The 27085-nt window shown below is 38.7% G+C and overlaps 2 protein-coding genes across 6 annotated transcripts; one reads left to right on the forward strand and one right to left on the reverse strand.

Moving 5' to 3' along the window:
- Positions 1–234: 234 nt before the first annotated feature.
- Positions 235–22862, reverse strand: PsGEF (Protostome-specific GEF). Of its 5 annotated transcripts, XM_064356332.1 has the most exons (24): positions 22678–22861; positions 16676–18296; positions 16570–16628; positions 14945–15126; positions 12408–12462; positions 10339–10874; positions 10044–10275; positions 8940–9119; positions 8507–8866; positions 8275–8388; positions 8017–8227; positions 7793–7970; positions 7084–7207; positions 6212–6311; positions 5955–6145; positions 5548–5907; positions 5145–5491; positions 4938–5094; positions 4675–4884; positions 4340–4605; positions 4145–4298; positions 1352–4098; positions 1163–1296; positions 235–1116 (listed from the first exon to the last, which is right to left on the reverse strand). In XM_064356332.1, exons 2-22 carry the CDS (start codon positions 18285–18287, stop codon positions 4021–4023), a joined length of 5706 nt encoding a protein of 1901 aa, XP_064212402.1. In that variant the 5' UTR covers positions 18288–18296; positions 22678–22861; the 3' UTR covers positions 235–1116; positions 1163–1296; positions 1352–4020. The 5 variants fall into 5 exon arrangements, with proteins under 5 accessions (XP_064212402.1, XP_008201022.1, XP_064212401.1 ...); XM_008202800.3 differs by having other exon boundaries at positions 4340–4596; positions 5955–6311; XM_064356331.1 differs by having other exon boundaries at positions 235–1113; positions 5955–6311.
- LOC103315104 (hypothetical protein) lies at positions 1632–3677 on the forward strand. Its single transcript, XM_008202948.3, has 2 exons — positions 1632–3369; positions 3421–3677. Exons 1-2 carry the CDS (start codon positions 1632–1634, stop codon positions 3648–3650), a joined length of 1968 nt encoding a protein of 655 aa, XP_008201170.1. The 3' UTR covers positions 3651–3677.
- Positions 22863–27085: the final 4223 nt, after the last annotated feature.

Consider the following 27085-nt stretch of genomic DNA (forward strand, 5'->3'; position numbering starts at 1 on the left):
TGCAATCGCTTATTGCATCAAAATTTTAATCTAAATATTTTTTAGTTTTTTGTATATTTTTTCTCACTGTTAAAGTGCCAAAACATCTGGAATTTCGCTGTTTCCTTAGAAAATTTCAAGTCTTCTATAACAATTGGGTTGAAAAATCGTGGATAAACTGTAGGTTTTATGGCGTCATGAAATGAAACACAAGAAATGCTTTTATAATTCTATGTATTTTATATGTGAAATGCCTTTACTTTGACAAAAATTTATTAAAAAATTGTTACAAAAAAACTTAATAAAAAATGTAAAATAAAATTTGATTATTTAACATTAAAGTCTTCGATCCCTGTTTCAAACAAAAACACATGAACCAAGTGGCACTTGTAGAATAGAATAAAAAAGGGAATACTTGTTTTACAGGATCGAAAGCTTCGGACAACACTATTCCTTTTTGCTGTCTTTATTTCTCCTAAGATACTTCATTATTTTCGCCCCAAAATTCCATTTCTTCTTAGAGACATTGCTACATTTTTTGTCATCGCTTCTAAACTCTTCTCCGTGTTGTTCAGTTTCGGTATCAACATCATCGTCCACTCTTGAAATACTCGGTTCTAGATCGACCATATCCATCGATGACTCCGGCGGCATTCTTAAAATTCCAGTAGTGCTGCTGCTGCAACCCTCAGCAAAATTCTTATGGTCGTTGCCTTCAAGATCAATAACTTTCAACAGCTTTTCGTGGATTTCTTCCGACTTGGTCATTCGTACTTCACTTTCGGGCTCGTTTGTGACAAGTTTGGCCAACATCTGCTTGGAGTGTCTTACAAGATTGGTCAGTCGGTTTTTACGTTCTAGGGTGTTTCTTTTGACGGGTTCTGAGACAATTTTATCGGGAGTTACTTTCGATTTGTCACCGAGCTGATCACCGACACCTTGCGTACAGATCGGGCTTTTTTGCTCAGGCGGGTATTTCATTTCTTTTATAATACGTTTAATTTCCTCATCGAGGAGAGCCGTCTCGTCCTGTCGGTAATTTTCATTTGACGCACTTGTGTTTGAGGACGGCGACAAAATGTTGTCTATAATGTCACCCACGACGTTTGGTGTTATCTTTTCTAGTTTAGGGGGCTGCTGAAATCTGACATTATTAGTAGGTCCTTTCGTTTGTAATTGTTACCTCAAAGTTTCTAGCCAGAATTACTTCAAACGCGTTGTCTACAATGTCGTTCATTATTTCGGAGGCTACCACCTGGGAGCTGGAACTTGCACAAGGTGGTGATTTATAACGGTTTATTTCCCCATCACCACTGTCTGAAACGTTTGATTTTCCAGCGATTTGTTGTTGAAAAATTGTGGCAGGACTCACCCTTCTCTGGAGGGAGAGCATAACTCGGCGTGTCAATAGCAGACATCTCTGGAACTGTGTCAATTTTTTGTGAATTTTCAATAAAATCGTTTGATTGAAAAAAATTTCAATTGTTTGATGTTTGTCATTTGATACAAATTTTTGAGCAAAATCGACTGACGTTTCATATTTTTGGCGTGAAGAACAAATTTCATTACAAAATTTATGAAATATGTAACAATGAAAATTCCTACGTTTTTACGTGTTGTTAAGTGTACTACGTTTTCGTGTCTTGTGCAACATGGGAGAGGATGTGGAACTCTGTTTAGAAATCCAGGTGGATTCAGAAACTAAACGAATATTATCTAATCCCCACAAATGTCGTTCCACTTTGCTAGACGTTACTGTAATCAAGCCAAAAGAGCTGGAAGCGTTTGGTACACAAAGAACCAATACGCTTCGAGCTGACGAAGTCAGAAAATTAATCACGTCGATGGAAAAGCAGAGAAGAAAAAAACAGAAAGTTCTTGAAAAATTAAAGTGTGACGATACTGTTCTCCAAATTCGCAAACACGACGATGCTGATGCGAAAAAAGAATTCGCCAAAAATAAAGAACGAATTTCTTCCAATTCTCCAGTTGATGACTTAGAACGTAAAGACTTTATCGGGATTGCTGAGTCGGTAGAACCTTTATTTTGCGAAATTCGTCGTTCGTTGAAAAACGTGGAAACAAGAATAACTAACATGCAAGACATCAATCTTGTTATCAGTCAAACCACAGTCGACGAAACTGCTTCAGAAGAATTTGTGATTTCGAGACACAAAAAGCCCAGTTCTTTGCCCAGTTCTCTCAGTAATCGGAACCATGATTGCTACAGAATTGAAACAGCACCGCATGACATAAGATCAATACTTTTACCTCAAAAGAAACAAAAATTGTTAGATAAAGACGACAAGGTCGAAGGGAAATGTCTGTGTGAAAACTGCGGTATTATAGGATTGCTTGCTGAATGTCAAAAGCATCCACTTCTTGTCGAACTTAGTGAATCTCCATCACCTTCGTCTCATAAACAGTTCCCGAGTCCAAGAAAAAAACCAAAGATAAATCTCGAAAATATCAGTAAAATGAGGACAAAGGGTAATGGTGATTCCTACATAAACCATCTTTCGAACAGGATTAAAGTCCTGGAGGAGAGACTAGCAATGCAGGAGGAAAAAGTTGTTCCAAAAGATTACTTCAAAAAAATCATCTCCAAGATGGTCACTGGCCTATCCCCCAAAATCGTCAAATCTAAAAGTGACACTTCTTTGCGTTCCCCACTTAAAAATTACAAGAAATGTTCAAAGTTGCAAGATATACAGGAACGTCCGACTGAAAAATCTCTACAATGTCAAAGCTCGGAAGCTTTGCATTGTTTCCGCAGTTTCAAAGAAGATAAAAAACCAGCCTTGAAAGACGACAAAGGCACAATCACCGACGAGGAACTGTTTTACGGCGGATACATTTGGAAATGGGGCGAGGAGATTTTAAAACCAGGAATTGATTTGAAAAATAGAATCGTAAATTTACTCAACGACATTTTGGGCAAGTTCGCTTTGTCCGAGAGAGGGTCAATAGAGGCGGCGCAAGCCGAAAGCATAAGAGAAGAAGCTATAAGAAAAATCATGCGACACATGAATGCGGGTAATTACGATCCTCGTGAAAATATCCGTCATTTAAGTCCACGCGAAAAAAGTCCCAAAAGTAATCCACAACGGGTCAAGTCTCCTTACTCTAAAAGCGACCACAAACACAATAAAAACGTCGATGTTTCCTACATAAACCCAAAAATCTCCCTTTGGAGAAAAGACTCTCCAGACGTGTCGCAACAGAAGAGTAACACAAGTCGGAAAGTGTCTTTTTGGGACAGGCCTTCGCCAGAAAAATATAAAGTATCGCAGAGGAAAAGTAGCGCACAATCGCCTCAGTGGCGTAGGTCCTCTCCAGAGAAATTTAGGACGAGTCAAAGAATGTTGGAGCAGAGAAATAACGAACAAGGTAAGTGACTAAAGTTGAATGGTTGCGCAAAAAGTAATTAATCAATTGAAGGCAAACATGAATTTTTGAAAATTGTTAGTAAAGCAAAGCAGCATCAGAAAGACATTTTGTGGAAGAATATATGGAACCAGGCCAAAGCCAACGGCCAGACGAAAAACGACAAAATAACAATAAAAATACCAGTGCAGAGCAAGGGAAATAAGAGCGAGCACATCTTTGAAACCGAGATAAGTATCGGCGAGATCGAGCAAATTCTGAAAGGTGTTATCTCCCTGTGTTAAGAATAAAAAAAGGTTTGGTTTTTGGAATTTATTTTCAACAGTATACAAAATTGTAATTATCACAAATGTTATGTGACGGATTTTTATTCTTTAACTACTTTACACCCCTGCATTTTAATCGATTCCTACTAGACTAGAATTTTTAAATAGAAACGATGCTTTTAACTATGTAGTAAATAGTTTATAAAAATTGAATAACGATTTAAAGCTATTTACATAGTTAACAACTATAATATTTAGTGCCAATTATTTAAGCCAAAATTATTAATTGAGAAATTTGCACATTTTTCAAAGCACCAATATCACGTGAGTTGAGCTTGAAATGACGAAACTGTGATGAAAATTTTGAAAAACTATTATATTGCGATAATTAGGCCGGCAGGTTTGACATTTTATTGCCACGACGTCTACTCAACTGTTTCCAAAACCTTCGATCCATCTGCTTATCCTGAACAAACAGCGTTACAAACAATACAATGCGGCCAAAAACTCACCTTTAATCGTCTAGGCGAAAGCGGTTTTTCCGCATAAGACGTAGGAACATTGTCTGAAATCGTGCCTTCTTTACTGAAAATTTTGATTAATTGTTTTCCTTCCGGAATGGTTTGGTGGATTCGGCGTTCGCGCCGCATGTTAAAAAACTCAAAACTAATCAGGAGTTGAATGAGATTTCGGTTCCAGCGACTTACATTTTTGCACTTTTTGCTCGCGGTACTCGCTCAATATTTATGAACTTCACTGTTGGCTTGAACCGGTCGAAAAAACCGAGGGCGTCGTCGTAGTCTTCTTCCGCCGCTTCTACAATCTTGCGGTAACTTTCCGATCGATGAATTTTCGGAACAGCAGTCGCTTCGGACGTCGTAACTGCCGACCCCATCTCTGGAGTCTCTATCCGGTTTTCTACAGCAGTCGAACATTTGTCAGCAACATCGCCAGTTCCGTTGCCCTGCCCACAATGTAATAAAATATTGTTTTAAAAAACAACATTTCCCGGACAAAACACAAACTTCTCTTTAATATTTACCTGTTCCGGAGACATGGAAGGCTCGGTTGGGGTTCCCGATGATGAGGGAGAACAACTCTCCGAAAAGTCTTCTTCTATCAACGGTTCTAGTGTCCTGCGAGGAAGAAGACCTCTCATAATGGCACCAGTGATGGGAGGGGTCATTAGCAGCTCGTCCATCATGAGTTCTGTGTCGTCTCCATTGTCGGACGATATTGAACCGTCATAAGGCTAAACAAGAATTAAATTATTTTTGTAATTCCTGAAATAAAAATGGATCCAACCGATTGTTTTCCTTCATAATTTGGTGAACTCAAGGGATCTTCCATTTCACCACCACTGGTGGGTGTTCCCCATATTTCTTCGCCAGAAGTAGCGCCAGATGTTTCGTCTTCTTGGACGTCATCTCCATTAACTGTAGTTTCTGCTGTTTTTAAATATCTGTAATTTGAATTCATTAATGCAATCATGGACGTTTCTCGTTTACACACCTTTCAAAAAACCGCCCAGTGCTTCTATAATCTTCTCCAAGTCGTTCAAAAAACGACATTTTTTCGGCAACAAAAGAGCCAGCTTTCGCAGTCCAACTTTTAATAGATGAATGGTAAAATGCTTCGTTGTCAATACCTCCACGTTCTTCGTTTTCTTCATCAGACGAATATCGTTCATCCCAGTTGTCTTCGTGTTCGTCTGTTCCTAATCGTTCTAAACTAGAAACTGTACCGTATCTTCGTAGTGTTAAGTTTGAGCTGCTTAACGAGTGATATGGATGTTCTTCAGTTTGAGGTGAATCGTCTGGTGATATATCAACTTCGTTGGATAGTTCTAAGTTATTCAACTGGAACGAAATTATTGTGCAATTACTCCAAAACTGGAGGTTCTAAAAGTAATTACTTCAGGCCTGCTATTGCGACAACTGCAGGAACCGTCTTTCTGTTTCTGATCGGAAGTGCTTCCGGTCTTGGTGGAGCTTTCTGGTGTTGGTGGCGCGACGTTTATTTGTGGGATTGGTGTAGAAAACGGATCTAATTTGACTAGACTAGCCGCTGGGTTGATTGCACTTAAGCCCATCAGAAGGAGGGGTCTCCAGTCGTCTTCGTCTTTATTATCATTTTCGTCTTTTTTTGGATTTTCGGTGTTATTGTTAGATCGAGCACTTTTGACACTATTGTTTACAGATGGAAGGCAATTTTTATGGCACTGTCGGCACACTGGCACAGTTTCTGGCACTAAGGGGCTTGAGCGCACGGTGACCTAGAGTTACTGTTGGAGTTTGAAGGGTTGGGAGTGGGGCAACTTACTTGACTTTCTGTTGTTGTACTTTTGGACGGACTTTGATCGTGGTCAGATAAGTTGTTGTCTTCGCATCTGCTTTCGATTCTTCGGGTGTCGTTACGAGAGGTAACGTTCCCTTGGGCGTCTATTAACTGGAGTTCTTCTGACCGTTTTCGGAGCATTTCTTCGGTCCATTCTTCGGATAAAGGTTCCAATTCTGCTTCATCAGCAATATCAGAATCAAGATGACCTTTCATCCATTTTTCTAAATGAATAGCATTACCTTTTCCGCTATTATTTTTGCTCAATTGTTTACACTTATGCTCTATAAGGGCGTCTATTTGCTTTTGCATTTCTGAATTTTCGTTTATGTTTTGCGGAGTCTGAAAAATGGCCAGCGTTAATCTACAACTTCAGATTTGTACTTCTACCTCAAATGGCAAAAAGGAAATAAAAAAGCGAATGTAATAACTAAAGCTTTTATTTGCAAATATATAATTGTATAAATTACATTCTGTAACAATATAGATAATTTCAATCTAAACTCCAACTACTATAAATTTAATTCGCTAAAGAAGTATATCTTTTGTTCAAATTTAGACATCTATAATTTAATAAAAGGTACTTCATATGAAAGAGGCAGTCAATTTGGTACAAGTGCTTTAGCAAAGGAAAACACTGATGGCACATTTAAGTTCAGATTGTCTGTAAAGTATAAACCGCGTCTATACTTTAGTCAGATTGACAACTTTTGGTCGACAACCCGTCGATATTCAGACTACTGAGATCGTAATCGAAATTCGTGATATCCCACGGATCCTCGTCAAATTTTAAAAAGTCTATGTCTTCCGAGTTGTGTGCATCAGCGTCGGATGAGATCTCCGTTGAAGGAGTGAGGATAGCGGAAGGGGATTGCGGTTCTTCGGGTAGGTAGTACTTTGGTACCAAACTACTCTCGGAAGTGAAATGCGAGGTGAAAGCCTGAGATTGCTCGGAGGACGATTGCGAGGAAATGTTCGCCGAGGGTGTGTCGGGGGTTTTGGTCAGCGATGTTTGTGTGGGCAATGAGGGCTGATGGTGGCGTGGGGAGCGGTTTTGTGCAGGTAGGCAGGAGTTATCTACTGGTTCGCTGCAGTGACCGCTACACAGACGCACCTGCCGACGGAAGGAGAGCGATTCTGCAGACTGAAGGGTGGCCACGGAGGAGGTTATTGGAGCGTCGGGAGATTCTAACGGGCTGCTAAATGAGCTGCCGTCCATGCCCGCGTTTACGTGGAAGCTGCGTGCGTAACAACAACACTATCAGTTCTACAGAATATCCATAAAGTCTATCCCTTTCCGAAAAGGACTAACTAAAACTAAAGTCTAAATTGCACTTTGCAACCTAACTGCAGTGCTAGGCCCACGAACGCCACAAAACGCTCTCAAAGATAATCTTCCATATCAATTGTGCACTTGGTTAGATTAATTATATACAATTTAAGATAGTTGAACAATTGGCGAAAGGTTAAATTTGGTTATTTCCAAAATAACGTATATTACCAACACGCAAACACGCAACTTAGTTTTTTTCTTAAATATATTTATCCAAAACTGTTTGATGCTAGATTCCCAAGGTGTGTGATTCTTAGCACTTTTTTAGAACTGAATTAGAACACTGGTAGATCATTGAGAGTTAACTCTTGGTTCTTCAAAATGTCTACCTAATGTGCTGTCTTTTTATCTAAATCAGCTACTGCATGCTGCTAAAATCTCTACGAAGAAAACTTTATGGATACACTATACACGCTATAATTTGATTAAATGGTTAGACCACTATATTGCGAGTGTGCTAAAGCAGTGGCGTTAGAAGCAAGCAACTTACATTTGCCGCTGGAGCAGATTTTGCCAAACCGCTTTCAGCTCCGTCGTCGGTGCCCTTAAAATCACTGTCCTTTTACCCGTATTTTTTTTCGGAGTTCTCGATAAGTCAGGTCCGCAGTGTACAGTTGGACTACTCGCAAGTCTTCCACCTGGTGTAACAGTTATCCTAAATTCAGTATCTAAAAGCCCTGAGTCAACTAAAATGGCAAACATGTTGGGGCAGACCTTTTTTCCTAACGTTGAAAAACATGTCAGTTATGTGTGCTAAGGGTAAAGGGTCTTCAATAATGAATAAAACTCGGTCTCTCGAAACTTTGGCAAATAATAATAAATCACTAAATAGAAGCGTCCAGTATTGTCGTACGTTTCGTCCTTCCACTCGCCCTAAATCGCCTCCGAATATCCATTGGCGACCGGGTTTATTTAAAACGAAAGGCTAAAATCGATTTTTAACCTTGTGGGCTTATGAATCAGATAACGTACTTTACACTTTGTGAAAACTAAACGATTTTCTAAGTCTTGGACTGATAGGAGAGGTCGGCCTTCCCCCATCGGTTCCATGAGTCCTGCCTCTACTGTAATTTCTCTATAAGTGTGCTGAAAAATCGCAAACCGTAAAGCGTATCTTAGAAATGGATTGACATTGCATCCGAGGCAAATCAATCCATTAGAAAATTGGCCCGAAGTTTTTTCGTGGCCAATCGATGAAAATTACCTGCAAGTCATGCACAAGTTGATTTATCACAGGATAGTCTTCATGATTAGGCTTTGTGTGGCTTTGTATAACAGTGAAAGCTTTCAAAACTTCCCTGTAATGCTCGAGAGGTTTATGAATAAATGCAGTAATGTCTGGCCGTCTTCTAGGAATCGATGGCGTGTGTAAGAACCTAACAAACTCCGAATTGGAATTTTTCGTTTTATTTGCTAATACGCAGTCAGCTTTTTTAATTCCTGAGCAATAGCGTCTGTAAGCTGCTGTAATTTCGTTCAATTTTGCGTGATACGTCCGAATTAAATTATGAACACCCTCTTCGTGAACTAAATTGTCGAGGATATCCTCTGTTACTCTAAGAATCTGCAAGTGTTAATAATACGATAACATTTCAAATTGCGGATGAGTTGGAAACGCGAAAATGCAAACAACTTACCTCTTCGGAATTTTGAAAAAGAATTTTATGTTCGGAAGGTGTAATTAAGTCTCGCCGCTCAGCCAGAGCTGATACGAATCTTGTAACTGCAAATTGTAACCCTGTTGCGTATTGTTGTTCTTTATGTATTAGTTGATACATGGCTTTCGTTCTATTTTCTTCTTGGTTATTACTGGCTTTCTGTAGGACAAATTACTAGTTTAGAAACAGCACAGTTGGAAACAAAAATACTGAACCAAATCTTTAATTCATTTTTTTCAAACTTAATGAGAAAAAATCAGTAATAACATTTAAAAAATTGGATAGGAATAAGGAAAGGATGATAATAGCCCACTTCAGTAGACCGTTTCCATATTATCATCATCCAAATTCAAAGTTTAGCCCAATCGCTAGGAGCAGCGAGAATCCTTATTTTTACTTTATTAAGTTTTATGTGATTTTTTGTTCACCATTTTAAAAGGTAAAATTGTACTAAACTCAACTAAACTTGCAGTTAGGAAATGAACTACAATACGATTGGTGGATTTTTGATATTGAAATTAGCTGATTTGTTATTTTCACTTAAAATTGAACGCTTTTATTGACTGCTGAATACGTTGTAGATACTCACCTGTTGTAGCTTCCGATTTTTATATTTAATCTTTTTGTATTTGGTTTTATTTAAATCTCATTTTATTAGCTTTATTTAAGTCAGTCTTTTTTTATTTTTATATTTAAACTTTTCACAACATGCATATTTGAAAAATATAAAATAGGGCAAGCTTTTTCGTAAATAAAGATCTTGCGAGGTCGATGCGACAAAGAAAAAACCAATAAGTAAACACAAACATGTATTTCATAAGGCATAACGTAAACAAAATTTTCAACAAAAATGATAAATCAAAGACTTACAATAAAAAACAAATAGACGTCTTTTATGAAACAAATTTGAATAAATTAAAATAAATAACTTAAGATACACAAATTAAACTTAATACCCTAATAAAAGTAAACTAAATTAAACAACCAAACTAAGGGACAAAATTAGAAAAGACACTGGCCGTAAGAATTTCAAGCAGGAAAATGTGTAAACTATGACCACTAAACAATGACACCATTACCAACCTCTGCACTAAAAGTAACTTGAGGTAAATGCAATTTTCTCCTGTTGTAATCGACTGAGGCTGTATTCGTTGAACAAACAGTGGAGGGACGTCTTTGCACTAAATTAGAGCTTATAGGAAGCCCCGTCGTGCTGCAAGTTCCGGTACTATTTAAACGCCTGACGCTTGGCACAGAACCGTTTTTCGCCGCGTTTCTTCTAAATATTTCTAAAGTTAATTGACTTCCATACGACCTGGTAACAACAATGAATCATTAATTAGCAGTCCGCTTTGAAATGTGCAAGACCAGGACCTACCTAATTAAATTCAAAATATCAATTTCTGGCATCATGACGACATTGTGTTTATCGACGAAGATAATGTAATCCCCCGGCAAAATCCCCGCTTTCTCCGCCGGCAGCCCCTTCTCGACCCTTTCTATCCGCGGCGGATGCGTCCAGACGACCGAGAAGCCGAACCCGGATTTGGGAGCACGCGTCAACTTCTTCGTCTGCGTAAAGGGCGTCCGGCCGTTTTTGTTCCCCGTCGCTTTTCTCTGCATCGCGGCGGGGATGGCTTCCGGCCCTTCCGTAGGGTCCAGCTCCAGATAGCGCAGGAACAAGTTCTCATCTGCATATTTCTGCTGCTCGCTCAGGATCGCCTTGTTGGTGGCTTTCTTCAAGTCGTTGTCGAGACCATCAAGGCTCATGATCTCGTCGACGCTCGACTGACTCTCGCACATTATAGGCTGGCAGTCTTCCTCTGCTTCGCGATCTAACGGCTCGACGCTTATCGGAATGTTTTGACAGCGTCCTGACGACTGAGGCAGCAAACGATATGAACCGCTGATATCCTGGAATTAATGAAACGAATCGATCAGCACAGGTCGCCAACCCCCGCGACCATGCATCTTTTATTCCGCGATTATATCGGGAAAAGTGGACGAAACACTTAAACTAACCGATAATAAAAAAAAACACCACTTGGGTTTTTTGCCAAACTTTCGCGTTTCTAGATGAATAATAAATTTCCCAGTTTCCTCACTGACTTTAATTTCTCTGTGAAAATCTATAAAAATAACTTCTTTGTTGGAGGAATCAGGACATAACTGCTTATTGATTTAGCAAGTGTAAAGTTTCAGGACTAACACAGTCCTACATTTTCTATTTGGTGGTTTCTTATTTCAGGTTTATTCCGTCAGCCTTCCGAAGTTTTTATTGGGCTAAAGGAGGAACCAATAAGCCGCTTAAAGGCTTAAGCGATACCTGAGATTGGCCGCCGGCAGGTATAAACACTTGGAAATGACATTAAAATAGATTTACTACATGACAAGGATACACCCTTTATTGATAATGGAAAGGGAAATGTTGAAATGAATTGACACAATCAATTAATTGTAGCACAGAATTCTCACAGTATGGTTCGTCCAATTTATGTTTTGTCTTTCGTGTCCAATTCCACAAAACAACTTTTGAAATTTTATAAAACGAGGAACATGAAAGTTAGTCGAATAAATGAGTTGTTTTGTTAACAATTTGGCTAGCTAGTTGTCCGAAAACAATTTGTTATGGCGTAATTACCTGTTGATCCACCCACTTAGGTAAAGTATAGGTATTTTACTAACAGCTTAATTAAACGAAATGTTGTCCTTAATTTTTGTTTTTATGTGTGCTGTTGTAATAAATTACTGTAGTAATGACGCTAAATGCAGCGCACATGTTTCATACAACAGTTATACATAATAAAAACGCATCAAATTTATTGAAATTCAGTCAGGAAGACGCATTAAAATTCCCCGCAGAGTTGCATTTCATGTTGCGACAACGTACCAGTTTTTAATTTAAAACGAGCGCTTCGATAAATCGAATACATTTGATTTTCCCTGATAAGCAGCGGTATAATACGAGAACAGTTACTGTTCGTGTTCCAGTTAGTACAGTTGCCTTTATTCCACCATAAATTTGTAAACGTAATTCTACATTGCACAGCAAGCGTGTTAATTCGTTGCAACGGGAACACTCAAATCTATCATTAAATTTAATTTCTCAAATAAAAATTTATAAAACAACCGAAGCGTTTATTAGTACGTTAGTCACATAATGATGCTTATGTTACGCAAAACTGGATAATTATTACTGGTAACGTAATGTCAACATAAAAGTTTCCTGCTCATTTGGATTGTTACAAAATTCCGGAATTAGAGTCGCAAACTTAGTTAAACTTAATCCCACTCTTGATTGTCTTATCAAATTTTGGAAACAAACATCTCGCCAAGACAAATCAATTCACAAGAGAAATACTATAACTCGTGATAGGTGATTTATTTTTCACAAATTTTTCCATTTCTGTGTTGAAAGATGAAAAAACGAGTTGATAAAAATCTTACCTTCGTATACACATGTCTGACATCAAAGGACATACACCCCAAAAATTCGCTTGTTCTGTAACAAACAAAAAATATATCAAAATAAACCCACTACAATGGAGCTGGAAATGATCATCTGAATAATAATTGGCAATCGACACCACTGAAGCACCCTCTGGGGCAACAATAACACCATAGAGCACGTGAGTCCCTCCGGCCCCCAAATAAACTGGTTGACCACCCGCATATATGTTTATTATCGTCCAGAATCCCCAGCTGAACGTGTTTGTGTTATTTCGATAGAAATCTCGATTATGTAGAACATACGGGCAAATGCATTGCCTCTAGCCCTCAAATCCAGTGATAAAACGCCCCGGTAAGTAACCCTACCATATACAGATGTTTTGATTGGATCTATTCGGGTGGAACAATTTGGGGTTTCCAGATGGTCGTTAACGCTCAATGGCTACTTCGTGTTATCAATTCACCACGTAATAATAACATTAAATTTCCGACAAGTTGTACGAATCGTTTGCCCAAACTATCCACGATACAACGGCTTATTTATAGTACTTGTAATCAAGCTGAATGAATTTACAATGCAATTCAAATCAGTGGAATATTATTCAAATTTAATTGGCGAAAATCGCGTGTCAGGACTTACTTTTTCCATCTAGATGAGGTGACGTAATGTGATGGTTAAACTCCCCGAAACTTGATCATCTTTCACACAATTTTCGGGAAAGCTCATTTTTTGATTTGAGATAATTAAAGGACACTGAGTCACAAACAATCACGATACATTTAGTCACAAATTGTACAGTACATGGCACTTGGTTACTGTATAAAAAGAAACCTAAAAAATAATAAAGGACTAGAGCCTCATTTGATATTGTTTAGGGAGAGCCATCAATTTGTCAAGGAGTAAGATTGATGCGTTCCTGCGGGAAAATATGACGAAAACAGCGGCTCCCTTATCCCGATTTTAATAGTTTTCGAGCACTTGCGATAAACCGTGTCCCGATTATCCTGCAATCTGTTGAGTGGCGCAAATTCGGCTCCCCCTCGGGATAGTCACAACCGCAACCGTTCACAATTCACTAAACCTAAGCGCCACGCATTATCACAATTCACTGCGAACCCCAGCGTCTGCAGCAGGAGGTCATCGAGTGAGGATCGAGCTCCAGGTCCCGCTATAAGAAACGACACGCGATGAAACTTCCTCCACGCCCACACGCTATTCCGTCTTCCCCGGAGTTAGGCGCGTTGCCGACAAGAACGCTGCATGCGTTTCTGTGTGCTTTCCCGGAAAGAGGAAAGCTGAGCATCGATCGAAAGCAGGCGCGATTTTGCGTACTGCGCTAGTACAAGACTACAGAAACTTGCGCGATGCCGAGGGCTTGGATGATTTACGTACGATTTTTTACGAAATAACACTTGGGAATAGCATGCCGATGAAGAGCATGACGTGACGCCTAATTGCAACAATTGCAGCTTTACGCGCTATTACGCAGTGTGAACTTGCGGCACTTGGCTGCCGCAGGAGAGTGTAGCATACACGCTTTACACATCCAGGTGGTTGCCTATTTTTACGTTTTTTCAAACAACTAATTACTATGCTAAGGAAAATTTGCTAAAAGCTGAAAATCTATTCGCTTTTACGGAGGCGGTTTTTATGGTTCGTCTAATAGGCAATCAATTTCAAGTTCGATATTTATGAACGAAGGTAACTGCTTAGGCAGTGTAAGTGCTAACCGTTGAACACCATCAGCAAATTGAAATACAGAAAGGTCAAGCAATAACTCTACGAAACTAATCTGCATTATTTCCTGTTATTTATCAAGCCGGCTGACTTTTATCTGTGATTTTACAGATTTACATATCTGTAAATATGTATTAGCTGAAGTAAACAACGAGTTTAGTTACAAGTACTACTCCCATACAGCACAGAATGAAAAATTCTGTTTAACATTGCACTCTACAAACTTTTTTCAGGTTTACTAACTGGGTTAAATTCAGTTAAAAGAATATAAGTGAAGTAGTAAATGTTTCGTAAACTTAGAATAAAAGTATCAAATTCAAGCGCATCCGCTGTAAAGATTCGTTCGTATAAAAGTACACATTTATTTTTTGTCGGGCAGTAAAACTCGAACCCTGTATTTCACTCAGAAGTTTTATTATTTATTAATCAGAAAGTGAAAATTTTGGTACAGTTTTTAGATAAAATTAATTGCACCCAAAAGGTGAGCTGTCACCGTGACAGTTTTCACAGATAATGCTAGTGCCACTGCACGTGCGTCTGGCCTATTCCGTCTTGCTGTTGATATGTGTGAACCTTATAGTTATTTTCTGTAATCTCCAATTGGAAATTCCGTTTCCCTTTTGAACTTTGCAAAATTTCAGTCATACTTTACAAGTTGTCATTGCGAGAAAAGTGCAAAAAAGAATGATAAGCTCCTGAGAAATCTCTTGGTACAAGTGCTAGGGCGAACGATGATGGCTGCGCCACTTCAATCAGCTAAATCAAGATATTCTAAACATCGTGCGGTCGATCTTACCTTGAGCTGCGATCCCGATGCCAAACTTCGATATGTAATCGCTTTTGAAGGCTTTCCTTCTGGAGAGGAAATTTAAAAGTGTGGTTGAAGAAGGGTTTGGAGGAGTCGGCTTGAACGGCGGTACGCTGTAATATTCCGTTCCGTTTCCTGCGATTATCTCCTAGTCGATCACTTAAGGCAACCTGCAAGAAGCGCGATATTGATTAAATGGTGCGAAAATTATGAGTTTTATTTAACATAGTCAATGCCCCTGACTGGCAATTTGGATTAAGTTCAACAGTTTTGTGCCAGAGGACGTAATTTTATTCTCGATCGATCATTGTGGTCTCGGAAATTATGAGACATTTCCTTTGAAATTATAGCAATGAAAAATGCAATGCGAAAATCGCGTGATACAACTACCAAAACCGTCCGGATCTAACACTTAACGATTTAATGAAAAGTAATTACCGAGCACAAGGGCGATAATCATGTAATAACGTCCGGGTCAGATATTGGAGACATTAACGCTTTGGAGGACTGAAATCGTAAAATCTGATTTACTAACGACATTACTGTCTTGCCCCTCCTCAAAATCGCGTTTTTAACATTGTTCTGTATTTTCCACAACATGATTTATCGTAATCACAAGATGCCATAAAGCTTTAGATTTAGAATACCGTCACGATGACGTAAGAAGTACCCGTGACGCAACTAATGATATCGATCCACCCCTGTTTCTCATATGCCCTACTGGCCTCCGAACCACCCCGAATATAAATGAAACAAACATTTTCTCAGCTCCTTGGAAGCAAACATTATTTTATATTTTTACCACCTCAATGCACGTTTATTGCAAATGGCTATACTAAATAACCCCTAATTCAGGATTAAATACGTATTTGTTTAAAAATATTTTATTTTCTCTCTGCCAAATAACATTTTATTGGATAAAGATGTAAACGTGGCTGAAAACCTGAATCCAGCCAAGCATGTTTTCAGTTTCAGATGTCATACCGATACTCTGTCAGCGGCAATTACACTGAGAAACATATCCTACCAGCTGATGTCTAGCATCTACACGCTATGTGAAAATATCGAGTATCGCTTTTTTCCTACGTTCTAAAAATGATTATTTACTTCTGGATGCGCGCAAACTTGAGTAAATCACATTCGTTGGGGGGAATTTGATCTGCTCTATTTGACTTCAAAAATACACGAAAATAAAGGATTAGGATACGGTGCAGAGCTTCTCTAATGACTAGCGTTTGCGTAACATGTGTTCGTATTCTGTGACAAAAGCTAACAAGCAACCAATGCAATGAGTTAATTAATTAAATGTAAGCTTCTTTTATTGTGCGTATTTTCGGATAAGAAACAACTTTGTTACAATTTCGTGATTTCCGAATATAAATTTAAAATGTGTCGTGACGTCAAAAACTCAATTATTTTTAAAAACATAACAGCATATGGCTAAAGCTCTCCCACATCTCATTTAGCGCCAAATAACACAATCAGAACGTTTCTAATAAAGCAGCTGTCACCCTATTTGAAATATCGCTATTATGACCGAGGAACACTCTAGCCCGTGACAGGGGTAAATAAAAGATACTTTTACCCTGCAGAGGTAAACATTTCCCACTTACCTTCACATAAGCGTTTATTTGCTTCCCGTTGGGTCTGTACAAATCCTTGCAGCGAATTACTGTAAAAAACTGTTACCACCCGAATGTACTACATTGTTTTACTCACTGTTGGCGTATAATTCGTCGTTTTCGCAACGAATGTTCAAATCCATGGTCCCTCTCACGTCCCGGAGGCTGCTGTTGGTGGTCGAAGCGCTTTCGGACAACGACGTGGGCGATTCGAATAACAGGCATCTCCGAAACCTCCGACTGTTATCCACTGGCGTCAAAAGCGTAAAAGTTTCATTCAGCGGCGTGCTGTTATCTTCGGCAATTTTTCCCGAAATATTGGAGTCGAACGACTCGTCCCCGATTATGGGTTCGTCCACTTTGCGCGATTTCTTGGCGCTCATTTTCTTCTCGTCGTCGGTTCTCCGGCGGCGGATGCACCGTTGTCGTTTCAGGGTGCAGTAAACGTTGTCCTCCTCGGATTTGTCCAAATAGGCGCGTTTGGCGTTATTGTCGTCGTTGGGCGTCGACGACGGCCTTTTCCTCGGGTTTATCACGTCCACGCAGCGTTCGTTGAAAGTTTCATTGATGTTGATGATGGTCTTGTCGCAAAGTGCGGCGTTCGGGGTGGAGGTCTTGCACTTGCACTGGAAATTGCCCTCGAGTTGGTGCGAGTATTCCGTCGTCGAGCTCTTGAAGCCCGAGTCGGAAGAGCAGCGATCAAAGGAAGTGGCGACGTGTCGCTCGTTTTCTGTGTTTATTAAGTTTTCTTCGTGCGTTTCGTTCGATTCGTTCTCTTTGTTGGCCGCGCTCTCGGCCGAGGAGTTGAGGATGGCGTCGACGATTTGGTCGAGGGATAAGTCGTTAATTAGGGACGAGTTGTTTTTACAAGTGTCCTTATCGCAACTTAATTGACTAAACCTTAGATCTACTAATTTTTTGACTAGAGGCGAGACTTTGGACTCCTCGCGTAATGTGAGGGTTGACTTGGACTCCATCGTGGGGCAAGTCAGTTTGTCGTCTTCCGGGGACGTTATGAAATTAATTTGATGCAGAAAATCACTGACGTGGTCGATTTTCGGTTTTTTGCTCGGGTGGGGAGTGTCTTGGTCCAGTGCTAGATACTTCCCCAGGGGGGTCGCTTTCGCGGGGGTGAAGTTGTAAAGACAGTGGGCATCCCTCATGAAACAGGGCGAGTATTCCGTGGTGAAAGTGGGCAGGGTGGGTGCGTACGTGTCCTGGATGCGCCTTTTCACCCGCAATTCTCCACTGAGGTCCTTGTCAACGAGCACCCCCTCAATGTGCGAGTCGACCGTTTCGAAGGGCCTGAAATAGTTCTTGCCCTCTCCGAACTCTTTCCTGTGCGAGGGGTTGAGACAGAGCTTTTTCTTCTTATGCTTCCTATGGGAGGAGGGCGACGCACTCCTCCTGCATTTTTTAGCGGAGAGCACTCGTCGGTTCGGTGTTAGATTGCTGACGTCCCGCAAAGCGTCGAATTGGTGATGGTCCTCGAAGGACTTGATCGGAGTGGACGTGAACTGGTTCTCTTTATCCATCTCGAGGCCCAAGCTCGACCGCCGGCCCCCGGACCGCCGATGGCCGCTGGAGTGCCGACGTTTCGTTTTATTACTCTTCGGAGTCGTTTCGCTGGTTGAAGCATCCGCCGTTGGACGGCGCAAGGCGTCGGATTTGTCGGCCTCTCGCCGAGCCATTACAGTCCACTTCAGCATGGTTCGGGTCTGAAACGGGAGAAAAGTCTCTTCTACATTGGCCCGATTTTTCACAATTTGTTCAACTAATAAAAGTTAATAAAAAAATTTTTGCCGCTGAAGGTGATAATATTCTAGTTTTATTTTCCGTTGTTATTTGGCCGAATTAGGCAGAAGGCGAGCCGGGTCTTTAAATATTTGACTAGACACGAATTAATCTCTTAAAACATCTATAATTTACTAACAGGTGCTGAACGGGATTCGAATCACCTGTCTTGCTTAAAAATTCATTTGTAGCAGGGCTGTGTTGTTAAATAATCAGGGAATAACAGCACGAATGAATTTTTTAACAGCCGGTTGCTCTTTTTCGAATCGAATTGATTTAATGAGGGACGTTTGGACATTTCACCCCTATTATACAATTTGTTAAATGTGAATAAAAAACTACTAAAACGTATTTAAATGCCGGACAAGGTGCAGGTGGCTAGGAAGTAAATTAAAGAACAGCTGGTTCCAAATCTAATAACATCCACAAACCCCAAATTTTCAGAATTGAAGCATTTTTTATTATTTCACAAATAATTAAATCTTTAATTACCTTACAAAACTTGTTTTGGTGCAGATTAGGGTGTGAAATATTTGAAAAAAAAAAACACTGGACGTAAAGTTCTTGTTTTATATTTTTTTTTTAATTACAATTACAATTTAAAGATCTAGTTGCTCGAATTTCTAACACATGTAGACAAAAGTCTTTCAGAGTAGATGATAAAATTATTATTTTAACGAGAAAAATTTAGGTCCGTACCAACTTGTAAATGTGTTTTTGTAAACCAAAACAATAATAAAACAATTAAAGTCAAATCCAGAAAGTTTTCCCGCAACCGATTTATTGACTGGAGATTAAAGCAAGGTGCTTAAAATGAATGGTCCCAATAACAAAACTTAAAATTTATAACCACAGTTGTGGGGTTTATTGCCTATTATTCTTATTTCTTTGTAAAGTTTCAACAACAACAAGATGAATCGTCAAGTTTGTTTTTTGTAACAATTTTTCTATTTAAAATTTATTTTATAATTTCCTGGTGAATTACACCTCATGCTGAGAATCCGCTGGTTTTATAGCCGTGCAATAATCAGTGTCTGTCGAAAAGATCGTCAATGAAATGGAAAGACTCGTAAATATCAGCGAATGAAAATGTTGGTGATTTTTATGGATTTTCCGTTTTTCCTAGCATTAAACGAACTGGAGGTTCGTTATCTATCGAAGTAAATTTTAGCAACAGTTCCGCCAAATTTCACGGTGCTTAAGACACGTGTTTCTAACGTTTTCCACATGTTACGAAAATTTACATTAACATATCTCAAGACCCCTATCGAAATTACCTTCGATGGTTTCGGTGGTCTGTCTGTTCTAATAAATATTTATTTAAGAGTGTTTTATTGTTATAGCACTTAATAGTGTCGTCACTTAATGCTAGAATAAATAAGGAAAGGGACACAGTGTAGGGGGACAAGGGTGTTCCATTACTTTTTTACTCACAATTAGAAACTTTTTTATTACTTTTTGGTGGAGTAAATTTCGCTTTGGCCAACGTTCTTGCGGAATAGCTGTTTAACATGTATCCGAAGCATCAGAAGTTTGAAGGGGTTGGTGCCATATGGCATGGGCAGCTACCATAACGGGGCATTTCGCCGATTTCAGGCTTATATGTAAATTATATCATAAATGTTAAGTGCCATATGCCAACAGGAATAATAATTAAAAAACAGTAAAGTGTGCATTCAAAGTTCGTGCACGTAAAGAATTTATTCAAATGCAGCAATTCAGATAAGCGGCCAGATTACTGAAAATCAAAAACGGAATAAATTTCCAATTTTTAGTCCTGTCTCAGGATAATGAGGAAGTTGCGCAACTGCTCTTCTTAACGGAAATCTTGGCAGTTCCGCAAGAGCAAGGAAGGTATAAAAGAGTGCAGTTTTTGCAACTGTTCTCCGATATTTTTTTTGTATAAGTGCAGCGGCCTCCAGTCTTGGTAGAGTTCAGAGAAAAAGGGACCTTAATGCAACTTCCGTAAGAAAGAGGGTTATTCAGCAACCTACCAGGTGATAGGACTCGTCTAAGCTAACCTGACCTAACCTTCTTACCCTCGCAAGCTAACAATACGTGATCTAATTTTAAATAACACAATACTTCCAAAAGGTATGAATATTTTGAAACCAATCACTTTCTCACGAATCGTAACGATTTCTATAGAAACAGCAAGGGTGGATGCTTTACAAAATTAGTCCCATGTGTGCGGGAACTGGTAGTGGAAAAAATCCGAATTGAAATAATGACGAAATCGATAGTGTTATGACTTGTCCACTCCCCTGGGGAGTTTTAGATTAATTCCGCGCTGACCATCGCAAAAAATACAGCCCCTATCTCCGCCACCAAACACATAAATTTCGAGAACCTATTCCACCGTAGGTAATGAAAAAGCATTTTTATTGTCGTTTTCATAACGGGATGCGCTTATTACGGTCGTTAAAATTAAAAGAGGGGCAGAACCTTTTTTAAATTAGATGACGTCGCAATTCGTAATCAAAACTAGATCTTGTCGCCTAACATTCTCAAACGGGCCCCTTTTGTCGTTGGAAGGGTCGGAAAAAAGCAAACCTGGTCACAAAACGCTATGGGAAAAGTCGACACGGTCCCGTGGCGAAGGGGCCGATTTTAACTTTAACTTACTAAACACATTCATCTTGCAAGGCTAGCTCTTTCAAGCCACGTTAGTGGTGTAAAATTTCCAAGCTCTAAATCTATCCGATGGGTCTAGCGCGACTAATCGCCGATCTTTGTATAATAATTGTAAAAACTGTGGTTTTATCAATTTAGCCACAATGTGGGTTTAATTAAGTAAATTGAAAAGGAAGTAGTTTCCGCAAGTCGGAATGCAGGTTTAATGAATATTTACAAACGATTTTTACGGTTATTAATTCAACCGACAAGGGTGGCTAAGCTTGATACCCTGTTTTATAAATACAATTGTTACAGTTCTTGGATAAGGCCGTTCTGGAGCTAAACGTCCTAAATAAACATTTATCCAAAACTGCGCGCCAATTCGTTCTTATTGAATAGAAAAGGGTTGAGGGCCTATGTGGTGACGTGAGATAATATACAGTTTGGTTTCGGCAAACCATCTTAAAGGACTAAAGTAATTAACTAATTACTGCGTTCACTACGAATTAAATTATGCTTAATCTTCATTCATTAATGTGTCAGTCGGTGGAAAATGTTCCAGCCCATAACTCTCACTGTTTCAACAAAATTACGTGCTTAATTATTTATAATAAGTGCATTTTTTTAATTATAATTAAAAAGGGGAAGAAATGAATGCACAACAGAATAAAAATTAAATAAATAATAAGTAAAATATACCAAACTAGGTATATTTTTCTTTATTAAAATTCAACTCGGAATAAACTAAACTAATCCGAATTCAGTCGCCAACGCATAGGTTTACCTAGCTATGGGTACTATATTTGTAAAGTTCTTGATATTAAAATCATTCAAAGAATTTCAACTGTAATTTCGTTAGTTAGAAAAAAATATAAAATAAATAAATAAAAGTTCTTTCTTTTAATTAGTATTTTGCTTTTTCTTTTCGTTAACCTTTAATAATCCACAAACTTACAATATCAACAGTAACAATTAACTATATATTTATTACTATCTACTTATTAATTATTGTATTATTACCAAATTAAGTGTTAACTATACTCTTAGAGTATACGAGTAATTACGAGTCCTATTAGTCTATTTCTAAGAAGTGAAGTAAATAAATATTAACAACTATTAATTTAGTTTTATTTATACTTGTAGTAGTAGTCTTAGTAGTAGTATAGTATACCTACTTTATACTACCTACACAGACTGGCAATGAGACATTTATTAAAACCTAATTTTAGACTATTTATACGTACTCTTATTATTTTTTTACGCTATAATATTCCCATAAATTTTAAAAGAGTCGATGGAATTTGATTTAAATCGGAATTTAATAAATTGTTAACGTCTTACCAATAAAAATTTAATGAAATGTTAAATTTGAAGGTCGACAACTAAATTCTTGACGTTCTGACGAAATAGGAAAATCGTGGATGTTAAATTAAGGATCAATCAGATTTCCTAGACTAAATAATATTAATTAAAGTCAAATGAAATATTTTGTAATAATTACTATTATTTCAACAGATTTGTATTTAATTCACCTATGGAGTTTACACCAGAGAAAATATTTTTCATTACTATATCACCGGTCGATTATTTCTAGGTTAATCGTTATCGGTGGCGCCCAAAACAATCAAATAAGGAAACAGAGAACCACCCCTAATTTACGACAAATCAATTACCCCCCAACCCACTTACCGGTTAATAATCCAAAATCGCAAAAATCACTTCACCAAAGCACAAAATCAATCGCAAAACATTTCTCCCGCGTTATTTCATTTAAATACCGGCGTAAATCCTCGCGCATGCATCAGAATCTAACCGGAGCCGAAGTTACCGCGAACTGATCCGGCAAGTGTCTGGCGCGCCGTTGGTTTTACCTGGGGTACCTGGCCGACCTCGTGTTGTCTACAGACCCTCTTGTCACCCCCTGCGTTGCAAAGGCCACAGACACAGAAGCTTAAGAACCAAAATCCCCACCACTTTATGCAGAACGCCGACCTTGTCCATGCTCGAGGATGCACTCCGGAGCCCGCGATTTTTGCTCCTTGACGACAGAACCAGCAGGTTCAGGAATTATAAGGAATTTTTCTTTCTTAGCTTGTAGTAGCAACCCCACATATTTCCGGATACGCATTTCCAGAGACTTTCTTCTTGTAGTAGAAAGCTCACATATTTCCGGAAACGCATTTCCAGTCCTAAAAGCTTTATTTTTGGACTGTTGTAACAGATAATTTTGCCGGGCATGAACAAGTGTGCGTATAAAAACTAGGGGTGTCTAGCTTATCTCTGGTTTTTTGAGCACGGGGGTTGGCAAGAACGTATCCTTCGTCCAACCCTTTTATATGAATGTTTTGTTACTTTTTATGTCAGAGAAACTTGTCTAGAACCTAAAGTACGTTTTCTAGACCACATGACGTCCTATAACAATTGTTGGTAATAAGCGTAATTGATGGGTGCTTGGGGCGTGTACTTTGGAGATTTGTAACAATGCTACTGTTAATCCAAACATAAGGGTTGAAGATGTTTAGCACCTTAATAATCATACTAATTTTGTATATTTGTGTTTACTAGATTTATCGCTCCGTCTATTTACGTGCATAACACATCAAACGCCAAGTTTAGGGTGAATTTGATTTTAATCAAGCAAAGCTCATGCTTCGTTACGGATTATTCTAGATTCCCCCAATCGTTAATCAAACCACAATTCAGTAACAAGGAATAGATCGCTTAGAGTTTTTGGTCTCCGATTGTCTTTCATTGTGCTCTAAATGAAATAAATAAGAACGAATGGATGATTTGTAAAGAATAATTCCGAGACTCGGACTAGATCTTGCCAATGGCATTGTGTTGGTGCAGCTTGCGATGCACCAAAAAGTCGAAATTTTAATAAAAATCGGATCCCCCTCGGCAAACTGTCACTCCGAGCTCCTGATGCGGAACTGGGGTTCCTTCCAGATCTGCTCCAAATTTCTTTGTGCCTTGTACAATTTTATCCGGCTTTCAACACAAAACTGGCAGTGCGTTATGGCAAATCAATATAAAAACACCTGGTCTTGGTTTCTTACGTAACAGTCCGTCTTTCATTCCGGTCTGCAGTTCGCATTGTAAGGAGAGTATAAAAGGATGTGTGTGTCAGGATAAAAATTCCGCCCGGATTAGGGCAGTTCGCCGCGATTTGGTCCTCTTGTGCAATGAGATTTTATTGTGGAAAAGTAGATGCACATATAAGAAAAGGACCACGGCGTGTCTTTGTCTAGAACATGCAAAGGTCTTTGGAGCTTATAGGCAGTCTGACGGCTGAAGAGAGAGGCGAGCACGCGCCGTTGCATTTCCGTGTGGACCTACATATCATTATCTCACGGCGGAAATTTTACTTCAGCCTATTGTTCGCCTCGAAATTATTATCATCAAATTATTTTCCTTGTAATTTACAGCCGTTCTAAATCAGAGGATGTCAACGTTCAAATGCTGAAAGCACGGAGCTTTCAGGAAGTTGGAGCTTCCTGAAAGGTCGTTATTTCGTTATCTTTACATCGTGCGACTATTTTGGCCGTTATTAGCAAAATTTTGTGTTTGTGTGCACAAAGTAGAAAGCGTAGGTGTTTAATAAGGTGTTAAGGTGTTCGCACCCGAACTCTACTACCTGCTGAAGGCGCCAACAAAAATGATAATCAGCACTATCGGATCCAGAAAGTCGTAAAAGTGGCTGTGGCCAAAGAAATCACAGTCAATAAAATTTTATAGACGTAATCCACCACCGAATATTTATTAGCTGTTGGGGTTCCCACATAAGTGGGTATTGTGGGTTTTCACATATTTTCCCAATACGTCGGGTCATTTTTTTCGTATTTTTATGAATTATTTATTTGAGTGAGTTCTTTTCTTAAGACGTTTGAGATTAATAAACGCAGCGGCGTGTATGGAGCACAATAAAACCCCAAATCGCATTTGCAAGCCCCAGATTTAATGCCATCTGACAAGAATAAAAAAATGTGAAGGCTTATAAATTAGACGCAGGTGTACACGCCAGATTTCCTTCGCACAATTAATTTGTTTATAGTAAAATGCTCAAAGTAATCCAGCCTAATAAATAACGTGGTTGCATGCCTCGGTGCTTTACGATGCTAATTATTCTGCTTGAAAGCTCGGCATATGTCGAAATTAAAATTCGGCCGTCAACTGCAAGTCGTGTCGTTTTCCATATACTTCATCAACCATAAACGAATTTGAAACACCTACAATTAAAAGCAATGTTAAGGGACACGCAGCCGTCCACTTTTGTTATTAATACATTAAAGCGTGAATGGCACGCGGTCGAAAGCTCACTCTCAACATTTATTGTTGAGGATAGTTAACGGCATGAGTGCTTCACAAATTACGCTTTGGGGACACTGCCAACCATATTGCAATTAATAACTTATGTCATAAAGCTGCGACGGCGATTGCTAACCCAATTATTTTCTGACTAATTCACAAAAACAAATTACGGGGAGCGAACACCTAATTATTGCCGTTCGAATACATCTGGAGCCCATTTGACATATTTCACATACTAATCCAATTACTGGATCTTTATTATTATTTGAAAACGTTCATTACCAGACGGTTGCGTTGGACGAATTTTGTTCACATGTGGAAGTTTTAATCTGCACCTTTAGTCGGGTTTTTTGGACAAGCATAAATTATGATGTTAGCAAACACAGTCTAGGCCATATGTTGCAAAGAAGCTGTGTTCTCATTGAATTCTTGCAACGTATTTACTTTATGCACATCAACGGTCATGGTTATAATCCGCAAATAATGAGGGAAATTGACTATTTAGCGCTCGTACCTGGTTCTTACATGTTGGAGGGACAGGACAATTATATTCTCGTGAAAGCACCAACAGCCAACAGGACTCGAAAATAATTAGATGGGAAAGCCACGTTTTGGAGTTTCCAAACTAACCCGTTTTCTAAACGGAATTTAATTGGGTACAAGATTTTGCATAAAGCAAAATAAAAAAATAAAAATTGCTATCTTAAACCATGTATTGCTGAGTACAATTCAAATAAATATAGGGACAATGATGGATATTTTAAAGATTCAACTCAAAACTGCTAACTTGTTCTAATAATGCAATAATTGGTGGACCCAGAATATCTTAGAACGAGCTTTTAGTACACTGTCGAGTGCATTTCCAAAAATAAAATCCAGAAATATCTGCGACAAATTGTGACAATTTCTCTAAACTTTTTAGAAAAAAAGTCTCTGATTGACTTTTCAAAATATCTGGCAGTAGAAGGTAATTGAAGGACTAAAAAACTTTTCAGCAACATCAACTTAAAAAGATCTGCATGCATGTGCAAAAAAACATAAAAAACACATTAATTAATCAAAATGTAAATAAATTCTAAGGAAAATGGGCTTAAAGAAAGTTTTACGAATTATTAAAAATAATTTTTTGAGTGTCTTGTTTTCAGTAGTTAGAGTAATTTTTATCTATCGTCTAGACAGAGGAGATTTCTAAACGATTTTTTCACAGGTGTATATGGCAGTAGGTTGGCCCTAAATGTGAGGAATTTCACAGTTTTCGTAATAAAAGCGGCCGTGTGTTGCGTGAACTTCAACATAATGAAACTTTTCCGTCCTTTGATTTTCTGCTGCTCTATTTACACTTAGTGCGTAAAACTAATGTCCCAATGTCCGTCAATTAATCAAAGCAGAAGTTTTTTATCAATTTGGGCTTGCTTGTCACAAACAACCCGCTGAAAAATTTCATCCTCGTTTTTTACGGTATTGAGGATGTTATGTAGTAATTAGTCATCGTTGTCTGTGATGTGGTGTGGGGTTTCTGCAGTTTACCAAAGACGTTAGATTGACAAGAAGCAGCAGGTGAACCCCCGCACCTGTCGCCCGCGCTTTCACTTCAAACAGATCTGCGAACTGGCGCCTTCACATTAAACGCCACTGTTTACATTCCCCTTTTACAAATGATTTGATTCAAAAATGCGACCATTTACTATTTACAAAAATGCTATCAAACGTTTGATAGAGATAAACGACTCTCGTGAAAATATAGACATCGGTGATCTACCACTTCAACAAACCAAAAATAAAACTA

Source organism: Tribolium castaneum, chromosome 4 (assembly GCF_031307605.1).
Source record: "Tribolium castaneum strain GA2 chromosome 4, icTriCast1.1, whole genome shotgun sequence".
Classification (NCBI taxonomy): Eukaryota; Metazoa; Arthropoda; class Insecta; order Coleoptera; family Tenebrionidae; genus Tribolium; species Tribolium castaneum.

Bases quoted from the DNA above. Each gene is read 5' to 3' on its own strand.
- LOC103315104 (XM_008202948.3), top strand. From the start codon at position 1,632: ATGGGAGAGGATGTGGAACTCTGTTTAGAAATCCAGGTGGATTCAGAA. The intron at 3,370-3,420 runs GTAAGTGACTAA...AATCAATTGAAG, and splicing joins GCAGAGAAATAACGAACAAG to GCAAACATGAATTTTTGAAA.
- PsGEF (XM_064356331.1), bottom strand. From the start codon at position 18,287: ATGCTGAAGTGGACTGTAATGGCTCGGCGAGAGGCCGACAAATCCGAC. The intron at 15,127-16,569 runs GTAAGTGGGAAA...CGCTTCTTGCAG, and splicing joins AAATAAACGCTTATGTGAAG to GTTGCCTTAAGTGATCGACT. The intron at 8,228-8,274 runs GTACGTTATCTG...AATCGATTTTAG, and splicing joins TAGTTTTCACAAAGTGTAAA to CCTTTCGTTTTAAATAAACC.